The 20,595-nt window shown below is 41.3% G+C and overlaps 2 protein-coding genes across 2 annotated transcripts in view; both read right to left on the bottom strand.

Annotated features, from left to right (window-relative positions):
• Positions 1-1,504: 1,504 nt before the first annotated feature.
• On the bottom strand, positions 1,505-9,963 carry LOC138607344 (sentrin-specific protease 5-like). The gene is made up of 10 exons (XM_069679925.1): positions 9,877-9,963; positions 6,554-8,398; positions 6,126-6,231; positions 5,330-5,477; positions 4,746-4,793; positions 4,463-4,540; positions 4,140-4,277; positions 3,573-3,656; positions 3,152-3,202; positions 1,505-2,946 (listed from the first exon to the last, which is right to left on the bottom strand). The coding sequence occupies exons 2-10, from the start codon at positions 8,070-8,072 to the stop codon at positions 2,836-2,838; spliced, it is 2,283 nt and encodes a 760-aa protein (XP_069536026.1). The 5' UTR covers positions 8,073-8,398; positions 9,877-9,963; the 3' UTR covers positions 1,505-2,835.
• A 464-nt stretch (positions 9,964-10,427) lies between these two features.
• anos1b (anosmin 1b) overlaps positions 10,428-20,595 on the bottom strand; it is a 50,843-nt gene continuing 40,675 nt past the window's right edge. Inside the window, exons 9-15 of the mRNA XM_069680348.1 lie at positions 17,325-17,463; positions 15,296-15,538; positions 14,116-14,210; positions 13,105-13,267; positions 12,100-12,326; positions 11,610-11,753; positions 10,428-11,443 (exon numbers count right to left, since the gene is read on the bottom strand). Coding sequence (XP_069536449.1) covers positions 11,613-11,753; positions 12,100-12,326; positions 13,105-13,267; positions 14,116-14,210; positions 15,296-15,538; positions 17,325-17,463 — 1,008 coding nt within the window. The 3' untranslated portion in view covers positions 10,428-11,443; positions 11,610-11,612. The remainder of the gene's footprint in view (positions 11,444-11,609; positions 11,754-12,099; positions 12,327-13,104; positions 13,268-14,115; positions 14,211-15,295; positions 15,539-17,324; positions 17,464-20,595) is intronic.

Genomic DNA, 20,595 nt, shown 5'->3' with positions numbered 1-20,595 from the left:
CTTTAACTGAATATTTAAAAAAACAACAACAACACTGTGCTTATTTAAACCTGCTTCTTTGCTAAGATTAAAAAGGTGCATTTTAAACACATTTAAATTCCCAACTTTAAATCATCATCTGGCCCACTGGCACTTCCTTAATCTAACCCTTCTAAAAAAAAGTAATGTAATAAGCCTGCTTTAGCATTTTCATCACCCTCTGAAAAAGAAATCTAATCATGATAATATAATTATTTCCTCAAGAAGAAAAGATAAACTAATCTCAAGATGTGGATAAGACTTTGATGCAGAGGCAAGATTGATAAGAAGATACAGATAATCTTTGAAGTCAGCGATGGAGGGACAGATTTAACTTCAAGGTCGCTGCTGCTGAAAACAGGGATATAAATGCAGCATTTATAATATATTCCCCTGAATTTTAGTGATATTAGAAATGAGCTAAATCCTCTCCCTACTTTTGGCAGGGACATTTGTCCGTTTTTAAATCGCTGCTGGATCTCAAGGACATTTGACTGAGGCGAAACGAAACGGAACAGGGACTATCTGTGCGTGGGACATGGAAAGAAGGGACAAACCCTGCAGCTTAAAGGTGACTGCACGCTGCCCGGACGATGCCCAACTCATCTAAACAGTCTAAAGTTGGCAGTTGCTGGTTGTAGTTGAATGTTCCGGAAACCAACTGCCAGCTCCACACTGCCCAGACACTAGCTGACAGGACTTTTGTTGGCTACTTCTTACTTAAGTTTTTGCTTTATTTTACGTACTGATGGTCCGCACGTGAGTGTAGGCCAGTTGTCAAGGGAACGCACCCTCAGAATGTTGCGGTTTGTTGGGAAAAGGCGCACATTGTTCTGACTCCACCAAACCCGACTGGATATGTTAAACTGGAGCAACCCAATCCAACCAACACCAACTGTCTGTGCACACTGACCCGACAGTTGCTGTTAGTTGGAGTTGTTTGGCTTTTGTCTGGGCAGCCATATTTAAAGTTAGGAATGCACGATATTATCGGCACGTTATCGGTATTGGCCGATATTGGCTTAAAAATGACCTATTGGATATCGGCCAACACGCCAATATCCGCCGATATAATTAACCGATAAAATAATGGGCTGCTGCATACTTGATTAAATGCCCGACCTCGGCGCAATGTCCCCGGCGCGACGAAGACCTGCGCGGCACAGCGTGATGACGTCACGTGTGTCTACCTGCAGCACGAGAGTTAGAAGCCAGAAGTGTGGAAGTTTTTCAAAGCGTCCGAAATAGATAGCAAAACTGCTATTTGCAATGACTGCTCAGATTCGGTGATGCGAGGAACATATCGGTATCGCTAATTGGCTAAATGAGTAAAATATCGGCATATCGGATATCGGCAAAAAAATCCAATATCGTGCATCCCTATTTAAAGTCATTGCCTTTTTATCCGAGCCATTTTCTGATCATGATTATCTCACCACTGGATACTCATTTAAAACGAACAAGGCGAACACAGCATACATTTTCCAGCAGTATCGGCCTTTAATAAGAACAATAAAAACAGTCCAGAAACCTTTGTGGTTCTCAGCCAAAGCAAAGCATGTACAGTAGTAGGCCAGTAGAATTACAATACAATCTGCAAATATATATATACGTGAATATAACAAGAAAAACCAGGTTGGACAGAAGATTTAATCAAAATAACTGAGGTCCACTTGTTTCACTGTTAGGAGGCCACTCTGTAACGAAGATGCTCTGTACCTGTGTTAATGCGTCCACGTGAAGCTGGAGGCGTTCACAATATTCAGTCATCATGGAGAAACGGCTTGGCTAAAATTTAATAAAAAAAAGGTGGTCCTCACATCAGCAGCAACAACTTAAATTGATGGATTTAAATGTTATCTTTTATCGAACGGCTGAAAAACACACTTGTGCAAAATGTGGGCGAGTGTGATCACTGCAAAACAAAACAAAAGCGGGAAATAATGCGGTGGAAATAATGGAATTCTCGTGAGAAAGTATTTGGAGTAAGGTGTCAAAAACCTCACGTTTAAACATAAAAAAACAACTTGAAAAGAACATCCCTGTTTCAAGCCACAGCAGAAGTGTACCATTAGCTTGTACGGTGCTAAATCTCAAAGCTTTCGAGGCAGCCAGGAAGAATACGTGATCGGTACATTCAGTTGATATCTCTTCAATAGGAAGGCCTCTCGCCGTGCAAATATCTGTAGTCGGAGAGACCGAAAGAAACCTTCAAGTTTTGAGTGAACGTCTGGTCCACTGCATCGCACATCCGAATTTTATTAACAAGTTAGAAAACAAGAATAATAACAGTTAGCCTGATACTGCCACGAAGTCCAGCATAAAACAAACAGGTAAAAATGTCACTCTGGGTTAAAATGGCCGTACAGGAGGTAAGGCCACTCCAGTTGGGATGGAAGCTCCGTCCCATTGGTCCAGGCTGGTCTGACACCTGTGTCCTCAGTCAGTCAGAGATCCCTTGTGTCCTTAAAGTAATGTGGTTGAAATATACTGTAGGTTTGTTAATATAGAATGCAAAAAAACAACAACCTGATGGGTATGAGGTCCAGCGCTTTTGTGGGTCAGTAGGGGGCCACATCAGTAGTTTTTTGCAAGTAAAAAAAATCTGCTTTGCTACAGACTGTCATTGAAATCCAAAAGTCCTAATGACCCCCCAAAATCTGTCAGGTAGAACGGACAGTTCGGGCTCCGTGGAATAAAGACGGTCAGGTTAGCTTACGTAACAGGCTGATGTTGAAACAGGTCCTCTGACAGACGAGGACAGACTGTTTCACCAGACGAGCAGTCACAGAGAGAGAGAGAGAGGATGAACGTCGTTCAGTCGTTGAGGCGGCAGTCGCACAGCTCCTTGTAGATTCTCTTGCGTATTCGCGGCATGTCCTCCTGACTGAACAGAAGAGGCTGCTTCACGGAGAGACAGCGGCAGTACTGACAGACAGAGAGAGAGAGAGAGAGACAGGCAGTGAGCGATCTTGATCCACAACCATATCTAGGTTGCGATTAAATTGCTGTCAGCACAAGGAAAGACAATGGGGACACAGATCTACTTTTTTGTCTGCTGGAAAGAACTAGATGAGGACAAGAAATGCAAGAAATAGGTGATGAATAAAGGAGAGGAAGAAAAATGACTCACTTCAAGGACAAAGACTCCACAGTCGCTGTCGTTTTTCTGCTGAGGGATCCCCTGAGGAGTCGCACGGCACAGTCAGGCAGGGAGCCATACAAAACATGTCACAGTTCCCTCTCTGTTTTGTGTTAGTACGCTTCATAAATGCAACTATATTATAAATGTATTTTATTGTAGAATAACTCGCAATGATGCGAGACGCAAGACCAGCGATGAAGACTACAAAAATATTTTCAATCACGTATTTGGATTAATGAATAACAATTCTGTTTTCTGTAGATACGTTAGAATTAATTTGGCTACTTCAACAGACAATTATTGAGTAATGTCTTTATCATAATTAACTTGGTACTTTTTGCATTTGAATAACATCCACTGAGCCAGTGATAAATGAGCCTTACAGTCACAGCTCAGGGTTCAGGGTTACCTTGATGATGGTGATCTTCCAGCCTTTCTGGAAAGCTGTCTGATTCTTCTCTCTGGCTTCAGACAAAAGGTACTTCATGATGTTCTGATGGGGAAGAACACACACACACACACGCAAGAACACAGAGTTATGTTTTAACGGAAGTGGTGCCATGGACTTGCATTGTACTAGCAGATATATGTCAGCATGTTAGCCTTGGAATAGTTTTAAAGAAGGACAGACAAAGTTAATGATACAGTGGAGGGAAAGAGGGACTGACATAGACACTCAGCATAGTTAAGCGGATGGAGTGGACCCCAAACTCAAGACTTTGCTGCTTGCATCTTTAATTTGATTGTAATTAATGAATGAATTTGTAGCATATTCATCGTATCAGGGCTTTAGTCAAAACTCATATTACACAGTTAAAAAATGTTTAAAAAAAAATAAATTAAGAAGAACTGATCGTCAATCTACTAATTAACTATCAAAGTATGTCGTGGTTCATTCCAGCCTCATGATGAAAACTCAAAATCGTCGAGCTAAGAACTACAACCCAAAGACATCAACACGCACGGCGTTACTCACGTCTGTGGTGTGTCTGAAGACGATTCCCTGGCTGTCGTAGTAACTGATGGTTTTGGTTGCCATGGTTACCGTGATGAGAGACCAGTGGATTTCTAAGTGGATGGGAATTAGCAACAGCCACTTGGAGAACAGGTCGACCTGAAACAATCCCACAAAGGTTTAAAGAATATGAGTCGGATTATCGGCAGTTACTGATTTATATATTAATCGTACAGGTTCATCAGCATTTCTGTTTAATGCTTGATAACTTCTTTATACAAGTCTAACTGTGACTTTAAGGATCAGCTATTAACAACACTGCCAAAACAAGTCTTCTTTCTTACTTTCTTAGTCCATCTCTTCACACCGTCGTAGCCCTTGGCAACCAGCTGCTTGTGAAAGAAGCTGTTGAAAAAATGAACCTGAGGCAGAAAAAATTAAACACCATTAACAAATGGCACTGTCGACATTATTATTAGTTATTTCTTAAATTAAAACAAGTCTCACAATCTACATTTTATCACAAGAGTCTTGAAACAATGTGATGCAATTGGAGCCCTTTGTCATTCTCTTTTTGTGCAACATGAAGAATGTACACTTTAATCCTACAGTCACAGCCTCTCTTACCTTTTGTTGTGTCGCCTCCATGATGAGTTCTCCATACATGTTGATAATCTGAGCAGACAAAGACAGACTTCCCGTCATCACTAAAATCACAAATGTGATATTTCTTTCTTTTCTTTTTTTTTTAAATTAATGCTGCATTCAATTTCTAATGGCCTTGTTCAGATTGACAACCCAAATGTCCACTTTGTATCACCATAGATTTCAGAAAGTCTGAACACTCATTGAATGAAAGTGAGAGAAGTCCATGAACTGCTCCATGACTTAATAGCACGATTGTATTTAAGGTGAGATGATTCACTGCCTTTTCTTATCCGTCTGCTTTGGAATGACGCTTCATTGGCGGTTGTGGTTACTGACGCCTACGTATTTATCACAGCAACCCATGCAGGTAAGTTGGTGATACCTGGACACACAAATTCTGAAAGTCTGTCTTAAAGATCTGATTTGACAAACAAGTTTGATTTGCCTGCAGTCTGAACAAAGCCAAACAGACTTTCCTGTTACAAGGCTGGACCGAGTAGCATGAAGTGAGCTGGTGTAAAGAATTATTTTCTGAAGCTGATTAACACTTCATCCATCCTTACCTGGTCATTCAGCCAGTTCTGTTCCTCCAGCGTGCCGAGGTCCTCCAGGCTCAGAGTATGTTTGTTATACGCCACCATGAAGCCTGCGACAGGAGCGGAGGCCAGCGCCGCTCTGTACCGACTCATCTCCCCTTTGATGTCCAGCCCCCTGCAACAAACGCATCAAGAGGCGAAATTAAGCCATGAGAACATCTCAAGTGCTCATCATATCTTCAAAGAAATGTCAAAAAATATGACAGGCTTAGATAACGAAAGAGACGCCACAAGGTCAGAGATAAAAATAACTCAAATAATTCAAATACAGGCCAACAAATCACAATCACTGGATTCATTTGAAAGGTTTCGACTGTGAACATGCAAATTAAGTCGAGCTGAAATGAGCTAAAACAACAACCGTGTTGTGTGTGGTAATGATGGCGGAGAATTCAAATTCCAGCCCGGCCAGAGACAGAGAGATTCTCACCTGCAGTATAACAGACAGGTGTAGGTAGGCCTATGTTGACATTTTTTTTTAAAGGCACATTTATGTTTAAATAAATTTACCTGTCACAGCACAACTTGCTCGGAGCGCCGAATGTACATTCTACCATAACCTAATTATTTTGTTTATTTTGCAAGGTGTAGGAAGCCGATGTTGAGGTTTTAAAAGCCATGTTTATGTTTAAATAAATATTTCTCTCGTATTGGTATTACCTCTTTTGGACATATTGCGCAAAAAAAAAAATTCAAATAGTTGGTACCTGTGTGTTTATTTAGAGGGAATAATTGTATCCTTTTTGACACTACTAGAACTGACCTTTTGCTGAGGTCAGAGTTGCCTTTCTTCTTCAGGTATTCCAGGACGTCAGTCTCAGTGAGAGGAATGAAACCGCCGTACTTAATGTAGAAGCTCTCCAGAAACTCTGAAAGAGAGAGAGAAAATATCACTGCGTCATGTGATCTGTCAGCTAAATAACAGGAACATGTTGTTAAAGGGAAGAAGAAATCGTTAATTAATCCAAATTCACAACACTGGCTCTGAATCCATCGCTGCTAATTAAGGCCTGTGTGCTAATAAAGTCGAGCAGTTACACGCTCACTGCTGACATTTGCACAGCCTTTCGCACTTGTCACTGAAATAGTTCCTGCCTGTTCATTCCATTCAACATTGTTGATGCCAACATGATGCTGTCCCAGACCACACAAGTTCATTATTTTACCTACTATAAATACCAATTATCTTACCGTGGATCATATCAGTGAGCTGCTCCCGGCTTTCTTCATTCTGCATCTGTCCATCTCCCTCTCCTCCTGACACTTCTTCCATCTCCTCCTTCTCCCAGACTCCAGGCTGACAGTACAACCAGTGGTCTCTTAATGCCCAGCGGTGCTGCGCGCTGCATACTGTAATAGGGCCCTGGCACGGAGTTGCGACTGTAGCTTGATCAGAAGTTTCCACCTCCATAAGTGCAGCACCATGGGCGTCATTTGTAGGTATGGTGAGTTCTCCATTAGACAGAGTTACTGGCACAGACGTCGAGTCTGTTCTGTCAGGAGTATGGTCCACCTGCATGTCGGAGTCGAGGTCCAGGGGAGACTCCGGCTGCCGTGAGATAGACAGCAATCCATTTTCCATTTCACCAACAGTGATGGTGCCCTCCTTCGCCTCCTCTTCCGGCTCTGTGTCAGAAAGGTTAACCGTGTCTCCGTTTCCAAAAGGAGCTTTAACTGTTCTGAGGTCAGTCTGCCCTCTGTGTTCTGTCTCTGCATTTTTGTTTTGCCACTGGTTCTGCACTGACAATGTTCGAGGTATGAATGGTTTATAACTGATAACTACACCACCTAAACCTCCCCTCCTTATTCCACCTTCTACTTCTATTTTTGATGCAGACGTAGCTCCCACAGCCTCCCTGCCTCCTCGCCCTCTGCCTCTAACCCCTGCAGCCCCCCTACTTGCAACTGCAGACAATCTCATCTCCATGTCCTGGCTATCACCACCTCCCTTCCCTCCTGCACCAGCCACCCCTGACCCCTCTATCAAAAACTCCTCATTTTCCTGCGCATCCTCTTTCTCTGGAGCAGCAAAGTTCCTTGTTGGTCCATCCTGGAGGGAGAGAGTGACAGGGAGGGCAACAGGCATCTGTGACAGATCATCAGCTCCTACTAGAGTCGTTTGCACCTTCTCACATCTGTCATCTTCATCCTCTGCTTCCTCCACCGTCTCCTTGGTCAAATCAAAACATCTGATTTGCGTCAGCTGGCCGCCCATCTTCCTTTTTGGTGTCTCCCAGCCGTCACTACCGCCACCCCTTCCCCGTGGTCTCCCTCTTCCCCTCCCCCTCCCTCTGCCCGAGGTTCTAACATTGTGTCCTGCACTGTTTGGGCCACAACAGTCACAGGCTTTAGGAGTCCTCTTCCTGCCTGAAGTGCGGCCATTGAGCAGGCCGTGGGCAGGGGTTGGTGTCTGCGTGAAGGACCAGGTTGATGTCGGGCTTGAGTTAGGAGCGAGTGCTTTTGCCGGGGTTACAACAGGGGGCTCGGTATCAGCAGGAGTCAGAGTAGAGGGCTGGGTCAAGTCTGATTTAGAGGTAAGGTCTGTGTTGATGAGTTTGGCGGGGGTCTGGGTGAGGTCCTGGTCTGTGGTATTTCCAGGAGGGGGCACTAGAGGTGCTGCTTGCAGAGGAGGAGCTGTAGCAGGAACAGTTAAATGAGGTGATGCTGATGGTGTTGTTTTCATTGGGGATGTAGAGCCGCTGTGAACCATGACGTCCTCCTTTGGCTCTTCCACCCCATCCCCAACACCCCCTCTCCTCACTCCTGTCCTCTCCTCACCTTTGGTTCTCTAAATTTTAGCAGTTTGTTGTTTTGTTGTTGTATCCTGATGCTTCCCTCGAGGATTCTTCTATATTTTTAATGTGTAGAAAATAAGTCTTCTCAAGCCTTTCCGACCATAGAGGTTGTTGACACGTGAGCTGACTAGAACATGGCAAGTGTTGAGCGTTCTTCAGTGATGGGTAGACCCTGTATAGGATAGCAACACCACCATGGTATTCTGTGTAGAGCTGTGGGATAGGGGACAAAGAGGAGAAACTAGGGAGAGGGAAAAAGAGCCAATCAAGTAAGTGTTAGTAACCTCCTCTTTGTGATCAATTCCTGACTCAGGTGTCTACGAGGGCTTCACCAACACTTTCTTGTTAAAAATCTAAAGAAATACAGCAGTACAGACTTAAGCAATATACCGAGGGAAACTCCACAGCAGGTCATTTGTCCATAAATTTCATCGTCACTTTTTCTGCTGTTCACTGTAAGGACTAGGGGTGGGACAAAATATCAATATCGCAATATATCGTCGTCCCGACTGGTGGGATACAGTTATCATATCGCTGGCGCCAAATATCGATATTTTAATTTACAAAAAATTCAGTGCTCTAAACAGATCTCCCTGCCAATTTAAGTCACTCACTGCATCATTGTTTATCTCAATTTGTGTCAAACTCTGTGAAACTGACACCCAATTTTAGTGAATAATACATTAATTCTGCACTTCACCTTTTTAGAGGCATTGTGTATCCTTCAGTTAAACAGATATCGTGATTTATCACTAAATGATAGTCTTGCAATACATCAATTATCGCAGAATCGCTGTATCGTGATAGCATCATTATTGTGGGCCATGTATCGTGTATCACATGGTATCGTGAGTTACCCTGCGATTCCCACCCCTGGTAAGGACATATTTGTTCAAATCCAAATAGTAAAACTGACCGGTACAAACCAGTAAAAACAATATTTGTATTCTTTAATCTACTTAAGGTTTATTGATTGTTTGAGAACTGAACTAGTAACTACACCGATCTTCAATTAACAGGTGGATCAGTGTTCAGATACAGCAGGTGATGAATTTGTGTTAGCTTGCAATTTACTTGCTTTTTGACACAGATATCATGAGAAGTATTTAACGGGCATTTAATGCAAACCGTCTTTAAAGTAACGTTAACGTCGCCTTTTCAATGTATGTTAATTGGTATTGAGACGAAAGTCAGTTAGCCGACGTTAGCAACCTAGCAGCGAAATTTAGACAATACTGAGCTGCAAATATTGAGTGCATGCAGATACATGATCCATAAGCAGCTTTTCAATAGATTAGAAACTTTGCCGGTGTCCGCTTGAATTCCTGCATCAATGAAGTGATGAAGTTAAATAAAATCTACGTTAGCCAGGATAACTAACATTGGTAACCGAGCAACTGGAGGATGCCCACACAGAACATAAGAATGTATAATGTACCCTCATATATAAACGTACCACAGGACAATTTATAGGTGTCAAATATCACATTTGACAAAGTTTTGCACAACTTAGATATTCCACTGAAGCTAAGTTAGCTAGCTACACCCAAAATACAGGCGAAAACACAAAGCAGCGGCTGCACACATTTCCTCCATTTTCAGTAGGAAGTTGGAGGCGTTTAAAGACAGAAAATGAGTAGCGACTCAACATATGAAGTGATATAGAGTAGAAGCCAAAAACCATGATAAAAAGTGGAAAGAAACACCATTATACACTACCTTGTCAATGAGATAACAAACTGAGTTTCGTCTAACCACGATTTAAAGAAACAACAATCCAAGCCGTCGTCGCTCATTGATTACGTCACTACGTCTGTCTCGGGTCATCTTCGGTTGCGTCCGGATACTCTCCCGAAGTAACCTTCAAATTCCTCTTGGCTATCCAGTTTATCTCCCTACTTCGATATATTTTCATTTTAAAATCTACAGCTTTATATCTCCTTTTCCATCTTATTATTCTAACCCCTGGCACTACATGTTACGTTTACTAAATGATGGTTACCATGATAAATAAAGCAGAATTGTAGATTTAAAGAATGGTAACTGTATTTTGAAATATGATAAATACATAAAAAAAATCATTTTACATATAAATGCATATTATATAAGTATGTAAAATAGAATACATACTGGTATTTGGATATTTTCTCAGCTATCTTTATTTTTACCCATCAAATGACAAAACACAAACAGTATCTTGAGGATCTTTAATTATAAAAAAAAAAAAACTATGAAAGAAAAAAACAATAAATAAAAATATGAGTCAAAAATGAAAGGAATTAAGTACAAAATTATCAACAGTGAAATTGTCATATGTCCAAAGTGTTACATATAGTATAAATGTTACTATGACCATTACTGGTTGCTTATTACCAGTAGTTTCCAACCATCCAAAAATAATGCCATGATTTTGGTAAAACAGAGAATCCACCACAGGTATAGCTATGTCAGATATAATTGTTTAGTGAAATGGGTGTACTATAATGCAAAATAAAAATCTGAACAGAAAAAAAGCAAATCCATACTTGAAAAATGTTCTTTTTAAAACATATTGACAAAATATTTAAGTATATTTGAGCTTACGTCAAGGCTCGGCACACCAGTTCACACCCACTTGCTTCAAGGATAATGCAATGTAGATTATGCATTAAAATAAAAACACATACATTTATGTGTACTATACATTTCTATATGTACTTAATGCTACTATATTCTCTACTTCCATGATCAAAAACAACAACATAATAAGTCTCTATATAAGTGTCATTTGTCACCTTATCTGTCCAATCTAAACACATACAGATATAGCAGTGCAAGAAGTCACATGAACGTCTTGCAGTGGTGTAGCACTGTACTGCCCAGAGGACTCACGCATCAGTTTTAAGTGGTTTAAGGGTATGTCTTTCATTGCCAGTTTATCTATAAGTACTTTTTAAACTGGCATCATACATGTAGTTAAGGTGTGGCCATCACCTTTGGATCAAATCAGATTCAGATTAATGAATGATAATATTTAAGATTAATTATGTTTTCCATTAAAGCAAGCTCACAACCTTTTTGATGTTTGAAAAGTGGTTAAAGTTAAGAGAAACAGCACAGTCAGGGTAAGAAATACCGTTCATATGACAGAGTGATGGAGATCACAGAGAGAAATGTCTTTATTTTATAACTTTTGTCATGTTTGCTGCACTGGAACTGCAATGTGACCGTGTGGAGAAGCAGTGGAGAGGTGGAGGTTGGTAAAGAGGCTGGGTGCAGGAGACGGTGACAACTGTTGGCTTTGGGCCTGGAAGACATGATTGGTAAGGAAAGAATGACAAAACATTTGTTATTTTATTCATAGAAACAAATTCTCAAAACATGAATGAAAGTTAATATTTTCATGTGAAGAGATTATTGGTTTCAACAGAGCTGCACAAAAACGCAGTGTGTTACTGTGAAAGCCCTATTACCTGTTAAAGTGTGCCGTTGATAGCTGGAGTATGTATCGTCTTGGAGACTGCCGCACCTTTGTTGCCTCCTGCGGTTAAAACCTGGAGCTGCAGCTGGTAAACACTGTCAGCCTGAAGAGCAGGAACGGACACCGACCGCTGAGACTGTGGAGGGGAAGCAGGTTAAGTCCACAGATACACTATTCTTCCTACGCAAAATCTTTTATTGGGTAAAGGTAGAAATATTTTGAAGAAAAGTTAAAGGATAAGGCTGGTGATATATTTTTGTTAATGTCGAAATTTCCACGACTAGACTAAAACTAAACATGTGTAAGCCTGTCTCTTAAACTCTCTGGCTTCCCAAGCCTGTCCATGGCAACATAAATAATCTCTATACCAGCTGGGCACTGTGTTTTTAAACAAATATACTTCTTGTATTTCTAAGCAATTTATTTCCTGCTGCTGGCAAAAGTCAGTGCTGTAACTGTCAACCACCTCCTTTGTGTCTCACCGGTGCGATTGTCTGCGTCTGGGAGATAAGTATGTCTTCATGTCCTTCTGTTGTAACCTCTGATTGCAGCGTCCAGGTGAACTGGAACCCTTCCACAGCTGCCGGGTCCAGTGCATTCTGGGACATCCTCCAGCGTAGCGTCATGAGAAGGGTGCCGTTGACTTGTTGAAAGTCTGTTGTCAGTCGCTCTGGACGCAGTACCACTTTTCTGCCTGAAAGGGGGCGCTCTGATACAAACAAAAACCCACAAAACATTTTGTTCTGTTATGATGGATCACACTTTGTAATCATTTCTCAGTAGATTTTATATGACAACCTTTTTATGCTGGACTTTATCAGAGTTGATTATAATGGAAATTACTTGGAAAATGATTTTTTGGCAAGCCTGGTGGAATTTTGTGAAAATTAATAGTGTTTTTCCCTGCATGTGGAAGTCTGCTCTCAGTGTTTGTTATATCTCTTGGGGTCTTAATGTTCCCAAAAGAAGACGAGAACAAGCCCTTTCATGAGCAATTTTTCTGAACAGACGTTTACAAGTTACACATTTTAAAGCTCCTGTGAGGAGTTTTTCGCTGGTTATGAAACAGACTGAAATACATTCTGATGACTCTATATGACCTACAAAAGCAAACCAGACCATCAGCAACCAGATTGATTATTTCTATATAGTTATTTTTAATGCCTGAAACTGCTGGCGGGGGTAGGTGTTCGGCGAAGCGATTAACTGCACGCGGCCTTTGTTTACATTTTTCAGGGCAAACATTTAAAGTGAGTGATACATTTGACTGTTAAAGAAAGCAGGATGAGATTTGTTGTTAAAAACCGACACTTAAACATGTACAGGACAAAATCAGCAAAGAGATAAGAGGTGCGGGTTTGTCCACAGGGGGCGCCAAAATCAACACAAACTGAAAGTTCCTCACAGGAGCTTTAATGAAGACACACACATATACACATTGAGTGTGTATGTATGCATGTGTAGGTCTCTGTGTGTCTTACTTTTACTCTCAGTGCTGCATGGCAAAGCTTTGCCTCCTCTGACCCTGATGGAGGAGCAACTCGGGGTCGTGACCCAGGCAACAGCCTCTGACCCCGGGTCGGACTTCACAGCTACGGCGACCCGGTACTTGCAGGAGAACAGCAGGCCTGTGATGGTGTGATGGGTGCCCTGGAGAGAGAATTATGTCAAGTTGAGAAAAGAGACACTATACTGTAAAGTGTACACTGCTGGATGCTAAAACTGATACACCACAAGGCTCTTCTACATATTTCCTTGTTGTGTTTAGGAACCTGTCTCACAAAGCAGTTGAATAGCTTTATGTTTGAGCACAGTTTGAAGCAGCTCTGCAGGTTGGCAGCTTCAAATGGAGAAAAATGGCATAGCTGTTTAAATGAAGGCCGATCTTCACAGAACAGGAATCAAAGTCTGTGAACTTCCATAATTTCTGCACAGAACTTCGATATGCATCAACCTGCTGGATCTGTGATCATTCAGACAAGATGTTAAGGCTGGGATTACAGTGGGTAGAGATGAAGCGTTGATGAGTCATTTGTCCTGTGCTCTGGGAAGGTATCAGTTGCACAGTATTCCCTCAGTGCTAGTTTATCTTAAAAGGCGTCTCCATTTTGCAGCTTCACTGGGTTTAAAGTAGATTTAGTTTTTGTTATTCTAGTGACACATTTAATGGTTCGTAGTCACTGCTGAGATGATTCTACAACTCACTTTCCCATGCCAGTCAAACCTTTTGTGTCTGTGCATGTGACAGACACACAGGCACAGAATTATATGATTTTCCAGCCAGGGATCTGACAGAGTTATGGTTACAGTGATGTTAGACAGAGACAGAGCGAGACGATGGCAGAGAGACAAAGTTACACACAGACAGAGGATGAGAGCATTCCAGACTCATCTGAGTTATGGCGAGGGAATCTGATCTCTGTTACACACACACACACTACGAATGATAATGCTCACATTAAAACATCTTTACAAAATAACAGTCATTGTAGTTTTACCTGCACAGTGGTTGTCCTCTCTGTGTTTGTCACGTTAGTGCTGCAGGTATGTGGATGCCACCGCAGAATGTATGGACCCAGGTGTCTCTGTCTGCCTGTAAAGCAAAACATAAGGGAGTCTCATACACATACACAACCTCCGAAAAAATAGCATGATGACCACTGATATAAGTCTACTTTTCTCTTTATTGCACTGTTTTGTATTCTCTCCTGTTATTACTGCCATGTTATCTACAGCTGGTGAACCTCTTACAGTTTCTTCTCTCAGTTAACACAAACAGACCGGGAGCTGCTCCTGCTGATTTCGAACTACCGGTAAGTAAGAGCAAACTTGATCAAAATCAGACCCACAACCCTGTAAAACTTTACAAAAACCCAACAAAATAAATGTTTTATGTTAAAATAAAGCATTTTTGCACATCCACTACCCTTGTCTCAAAGTCAGTGGGATACTTGAAGTAGTTTTAAGATAAGTGCTAATACATTGTGGCTCAGTGGTACAGTTGGTCCTCTCCTGATCGGAAGGTTGGCGGTTTGATCCCTGACTGCTCCAGTCTACATGTCGAAGTGTCCTTGGGCAAGCTGAACACCGAAATGCTCCTGAGCATTCGGTGTGTGAATGTAGCTACTTCCTCATTGGAGATGGGCACTTAGCATAGAAGCCTTTGTCATCAGTGTATGAATGTGAGTGTGAAAGAGTGAATGTGACATGTAGTGTAAAAGCGCTTTGAGTTGTCAGAAGGCCAGAAAAGCACTATATAAGTGCAGTCCATTTACCATTATATAAGCATCGATATTTTCATGTTTTGTTCTACAACACACACATAAGAGGGAAAGCCTTAACCTGTCTTAAAGTTGGTTGCTAAAAGATGGCTGAATGTAACTACTAATAAAAAAAACAAACTCGTGTTTACGCTTCAGAGAACCTCATGTTTAGCCCTCTATGTGCTTAAGGTAAAAATATATACATCTCCAGTGGCATATTAATAATTATTGTTGTGTTATGGAGTGTTGGCCTTGTTTTCTCTGCCGGAAAATGAATATTTCTAACAAAATGTGACTCTCAAACTTCATCGCTGTTAAGTGTCATGGCCGCTGTAAATTAGTAATGTAATAGGGTAAAAAGCTTCTCAGTTAGATTCACACAAACTCTGCATGAATATATTTAAAATCAGTTTACCATGGTTAGGCCACTTCCAGAACACCTTGACCTGCAGCTGGTCTTCATGGTAGTGAGGGGCAGCGACCTCCAGGCGCAGGTTGCCGGGGTTGACAGGGTTAAGGGGGGATTCAGGCTGAGGAAGAGAGGAGGAGTCGGGGAGGTCAGAGGAAGACGAGGAGGACGACGAGAGGGAAGGAGAGGAGGGAAGAGATGATGAGGATGAGGATGAGGATGAGGGGAGCTCGTTGGAGAAGTCTTCGCCTTTGATGGAGGAGAGAAGAGGACATAAATATTCTTATTTCTTGAACATTTTTAGAATAAAATCAAAACTTAAAACATTTAATGCAGGATTGATATTAATTCATGTTTTATGTTTCTCACAAAGAAGCAGTTTCTTAACCACTCCCGGGAATGGCTGTTATAAATATCTGTAACTGACAATATACAGAGCCTTGAATAAGTATTCACCCTTAGTGAACTGTTACATATTTTACATGTTACAACTGCACATTTAAATGGATTAATTAAGGTTTGTATTCGTTGAAACAACACAAACAAGTCAACTGTTTAAAGTGGGAGGGGTGGATATAACATGGCATTCAAAATGACTTATGAATAAAATTGTGAAACGTTATGAGAGCTTTCGTGTGACACCCCAAACTAAGATCAGCTAAAAAGTGATAACTTGCTCATCCAACAGATATCTGAACTGCTCTCGCTTTATAATCAAACACTAAGAAACTCCAATAAGTCTGTTTATTTTCTATTTTCCAGGTTTTAACACTTTAAACTCCAAGGGAGCTGAATCCTTATGCAAGGCACTGTACATACAACGTTCAGTTTTTGTTGAAACTGCTTTATAGAAAGGTTGATTAAACTCTCTGGTTGTCCATCTCATTTATATCAATAAGGTTAGTCTAAATAAAAGAACCACCTGTCAGCGTGATACAATCTGACAGCATCACAAACCTCCAAAATGATCATACAGTTGAATCAACACCTCTCTAAAGCTATTTCTACAACCTGGACATTATAATCTTTTAAGATTTATTGCAGGACTGTTGTATAAATCAGCTGGTGTAACTAATAAACTGGCAGCTGAGTGTCCATGCATACATGTATGACTGACTGGATGAATGAAACCTGTTAAATGGCACATGGCATTTATAAATATTGTGCCAGGAATACCATAAACTGCTGACTCAGGTGCAGCTGGTTAGCTTTTATTCACTCTGAAGAATTAATTGGCTTTATCTGGCCTACCTGACCCTCATTAGCATTGAGAGAACCCAGGCCAAAACATGGACTGTGTCAAATATTAATACAGCTAAATTATAAATGGCAATCTGTTCCATATAAAATTGTTGGTATGTGGTTTGATAATTGAGCTGCAGCTGGCTATAATCCTCTGCTGGGCTGACCGACAGGTCGCCTATAAATACCTCTGTTGCCTGGGCGACCATTAACATCGTCACTTTCCAGTGTGTGCATCTGTTTTCACAGTGCAGCTGTCAGGAGGCAAAATATGCTGACAGTCAGCAAACGCAGCAGCTCGGCACTAGTCTTTCATATTAACTTCATAATGTATGGCTCTGTTAAAAAGTGGGTGCTGTGGACTGAACGTACAGTATTTACTAATGACCTGACAAGTTAATGACATGCTCAGAAACTTAAGTGAGTTTCTTTTTGGTATTGAGTTACTTGGGGAGTTGTTAGGTGACATTATTGCTCAATCACAGCAATACAAACATTGTAGCAACAGTTTACAACACTTAAGCAAAAACCCTCGGCCTACTGAGAAACACTTAGAGTAATTTTAGATTCTTATTGTTTATTCCTACAAGAAAAAACTAAGAAACCTGCTGGAGTTTGGTGCCTTCCTAAAAGTTAGTAGTGTACTAGTACTGTGCTACTTTTAACCAAAGAATTGTATTGTAATAGTCTTTAAATCTTTTTCATTCCCATCTACCGAAATGATGAGAGGCTATATAGAATGTATTTAAGTTTAACAACCCGGCTTTATGAGAAACTTGCTTTGTCTGTTTACCTGCGTGAGTTATCGTGGTGAAGAAAATTTGAACTCTGGGACTCTTTAGCCTCTTCTGACCCCAGTAGGCCACCGTCTGAACCGACAGGACGTAGGAAGAAGCAGGCAGCAGACCCTGCAGCAGCATTTCACCCTGCGCCTAGAGGACACGAAAGAAAGGGAGTGTTAAGTTTTCTTTGCCTTTTGAAGCAGCGGTTCTTGAACAATTGTCTGTCTGATTCACTTTTATTCACTATTTATCTGATAGAAATTATACCTGATGAAAATAACTGATGAACTTGTGTTTTATAATTTGTTTTTGGACTTTTGCCTGTATGAAAAGGACGGTGAAGATGCGAGAGACCTGGGTAAGAGAGAGTTGGACGGGGATGCACCAAAGGGCTGAGATTGAGTCGAACCAGCAGCTGATGCAGCAAAGACTTTGCCTCTGCACACGGGGCGGCCATTCCACCGACCGCGCCAAACCATCGCCCCAAACTTGTGTTTAACAATACTTTTATTCAGTCACAAACTTATTACAGTTACTACCACTATCTCCATCATCCTTACTGTCATCAACCTCCTCGTGAGCATCATCCTGAGTGTTGTGCGTGCCCTGCTTTGTGACTGACAGTCCTGACCTGTTCTGCATTAGCCCGCTGTTTGACTGACAGCTCATTAACAGGCTCTTAGTCAATCAACTCTGTCTGTCTGTGTGGGTCGGACTAGTCACAACAAAGAGATGCTTGGATGATAACAAGTGTGTGTGTGTGTGTGTTCTGTATGTGTGTACACTTAAGACTAAATGAGACTAAAGCGAGTTAAAAGCAGTTTCTTGGTGACCTGCAGACAAAATGGGGTAGAAGTATTTCCATTACGCTCAAGATAGACAAAACATATGGCCTGCACAGCTGTACTCCCGTGTGTGTGTGTGTGTGTGTGTGTGTGTGTGTGTGTGTGTTTGTGAAACAGACAGCAGGGGAAGCCTGGATTTCTATTTTAGTGCTTAATGTCAGTGGACATTATATGTAAGAGGCTGATGTATATTTAAAAGCACTGATTCAGCAGACGTTGTTCCATGTTTGAATCCTTCCTCCAATTTCCCCTTTTACATTAAGTTTAATGCTCACTCTCTCCAGTCTTGCATGCATTCCTGATTGACAGGATATGAGTTTAATACACATCTCGGGAATGTATTATCATGTGCTAATGGGGAGCAATAAAATATAAGTGCTTTACATTGTATGAAAACTATTTTTCAGAGTGCAGACATGCTATCCAGGTCCCTGCCTACCTGTTGTGATGCTGCTGTGTGCGTCTGGATGCAGCTGCAAGTAGGTAACACCAGTTAGGGGGCCTCATTTAAATTCCAGGCCTCCCAACCGAGCAGAACAGAGGAGCAGACTACAGATAAATGGCTCCGCCAGGCTCAGTCTGGGATCGCCATCACTACTTAGGATAGCTAGGTCCATATGAGCGCGCTCGCATTAAAGCCGTAAAACTCTCCATGTTTATGCTTTTAATTCTTTTGTCTCTTCTTTTGAAGCGAACGCTCACTTTAGAGATGAACATTTAAGCGGGTCTTAGCTGAAGGATCCTCTTCAAAGAAAATAAATCACAGGCAATCAGAAGTATTGCGTCTAAGCTGTAATGTCGGTGCTGTTTACTGTGATTACGGGCATTTTGGTGCTGCTGGCTGGACTTTGTTGCATCGTGAACATGTGGCATCATCACCACACCTGTAATAAAAGTAATTATAATAATTTCAAAAGAAACCTGAACAATTAACTCTTTAAATTAAGATTAAGATTCACTTTCTTACTCTTTAAAAATAACTTTCCACGATTCTCTTGGTCCATTGTTTGTTATCACATTTGCATAAGATGGGTAAAATAACTCTTTACTTTAGAAGCTTTACTTCTATGATAACTGATTATATCCTCGTGCTGCAATGACTTGCATGTTGTCAGTACATTCCCAGATGCTTTGACTTGACTTAAACGCGTAATCCAAATGATGGAAAACCACTTCTCTCCCTGTTGTCAGTCAATCTACACGGCTAAGTTGTCATGATTTCACCGCTGTAAAGCCTGCATGTTGTCATAGCACTCTAACAAAGTTACGTCCCATGAAGATAATGGTATGTCTGTCTGAGGATCCATGAGGCACACATACACAAAGAGTCTGCACATGTAATTGGGAAAGCGTGCCAAACAGTGATTTCAGGGTGAATATGTCAAAACCAGATCTGAAGTCGTGCACATGTTGAGTTAAATCAGCATGAAAGATGAAAACACCACATCTAGAAACCTATCTAGAAACATCTGCTTCAAGGACATTTAAGTTGTAAATATGCAAGAAACAAGAGCATGCTTTTTAATCAGCTAATTGTATTGCTTCTTATTTAAATCCACATCAGTAATTTAGAAGTCTGTTTCGTTACACTCGGCTTCACATACATCTCAATTGTAGGATATTTTTTTACCGGTCACAGGGTGTTCAGCGGGAAATTCTTTATTTAAAGTGATAATCTCGAATATTTTCAGTCTCTATCTGTCGCCGAATGAGGTAACACAATGATGATTGAGCCTATGGCCCACTGATGGAAGCCTTTGCATTTGCAGTATTACAGACTGGCTGTCTGTGGCGAATTTTGCGGATAAAATCACAAGTGGCGCCCAGTTAGTGACGCGTTTTCCATCACCCAGCAGTGGTTGGTCTGCCAAAGAGGGTAGGCGGAGCTAAGAGGCTGCTTTTCTGGCCTCTGCAAGTGTTGCGAGTAAACAGTAATCTACTATGGTTGAACAAACAAAGAAAAGATGGATGACTACAGGTCAAGAGTTCCAACCGGAGCCAACCGTGGACGTTACACATGCAACACTGTCTGGATATCTGGGAAGTGTGCTCTTTTCTTAGCCAGATCTTGTTGTCTCCAGGATACCAGTGGATACTCTACAAAGCTGATTCTCCTGGCCAAGAAATAGTTCTTCAGATTACCCACTTAAAACCATACCAAGTTACAGTTTTGAATTTGGTGGAATATATGGTTGAGATCCTGTTGATTAGTGGGCTTCAAAGGTGGTGACGGGGGGTCAGATTCAGGAGTGTTTTCAACCTGCTTCCAGTGTTAAAGATAAGCCGACTGTCTCCTGCCTGTAGCTTCATATTTATCATACAGACATCAGTGGTACCCATCTTCTCATTTAGCTTTTAGTAAGAATATAAATACGCATAGTGAAACTGAGAGTTGGTCATAGACTAATGAAAAAAGCAGTGCCTTTTCCCTTTTAGT

This window comes from Semicossyphus pulcher, unplaced genomic scaffold (genome assembly GCF_022749685.1).
Source record: "Semicossyphus pulcher isolate SPU_LCO1_2020_fin unplaced genomic scaffold, fSemPul1.0.p SCAF_4, whole genome shotgun sequence".
NCBI classification, from domain to species: domain Eukaryota; kingdom Metazoa; phylum Chordata; class Actinopteri; order Labriformes; family Labridae; genus Semicossyphus; species Semicossyphus pulcher.
The sequence above is the reverse complement of the archived record's forward strand: the minus strand, read 5'-3'. Positions and strand labels throughout refer to the sequence as shown.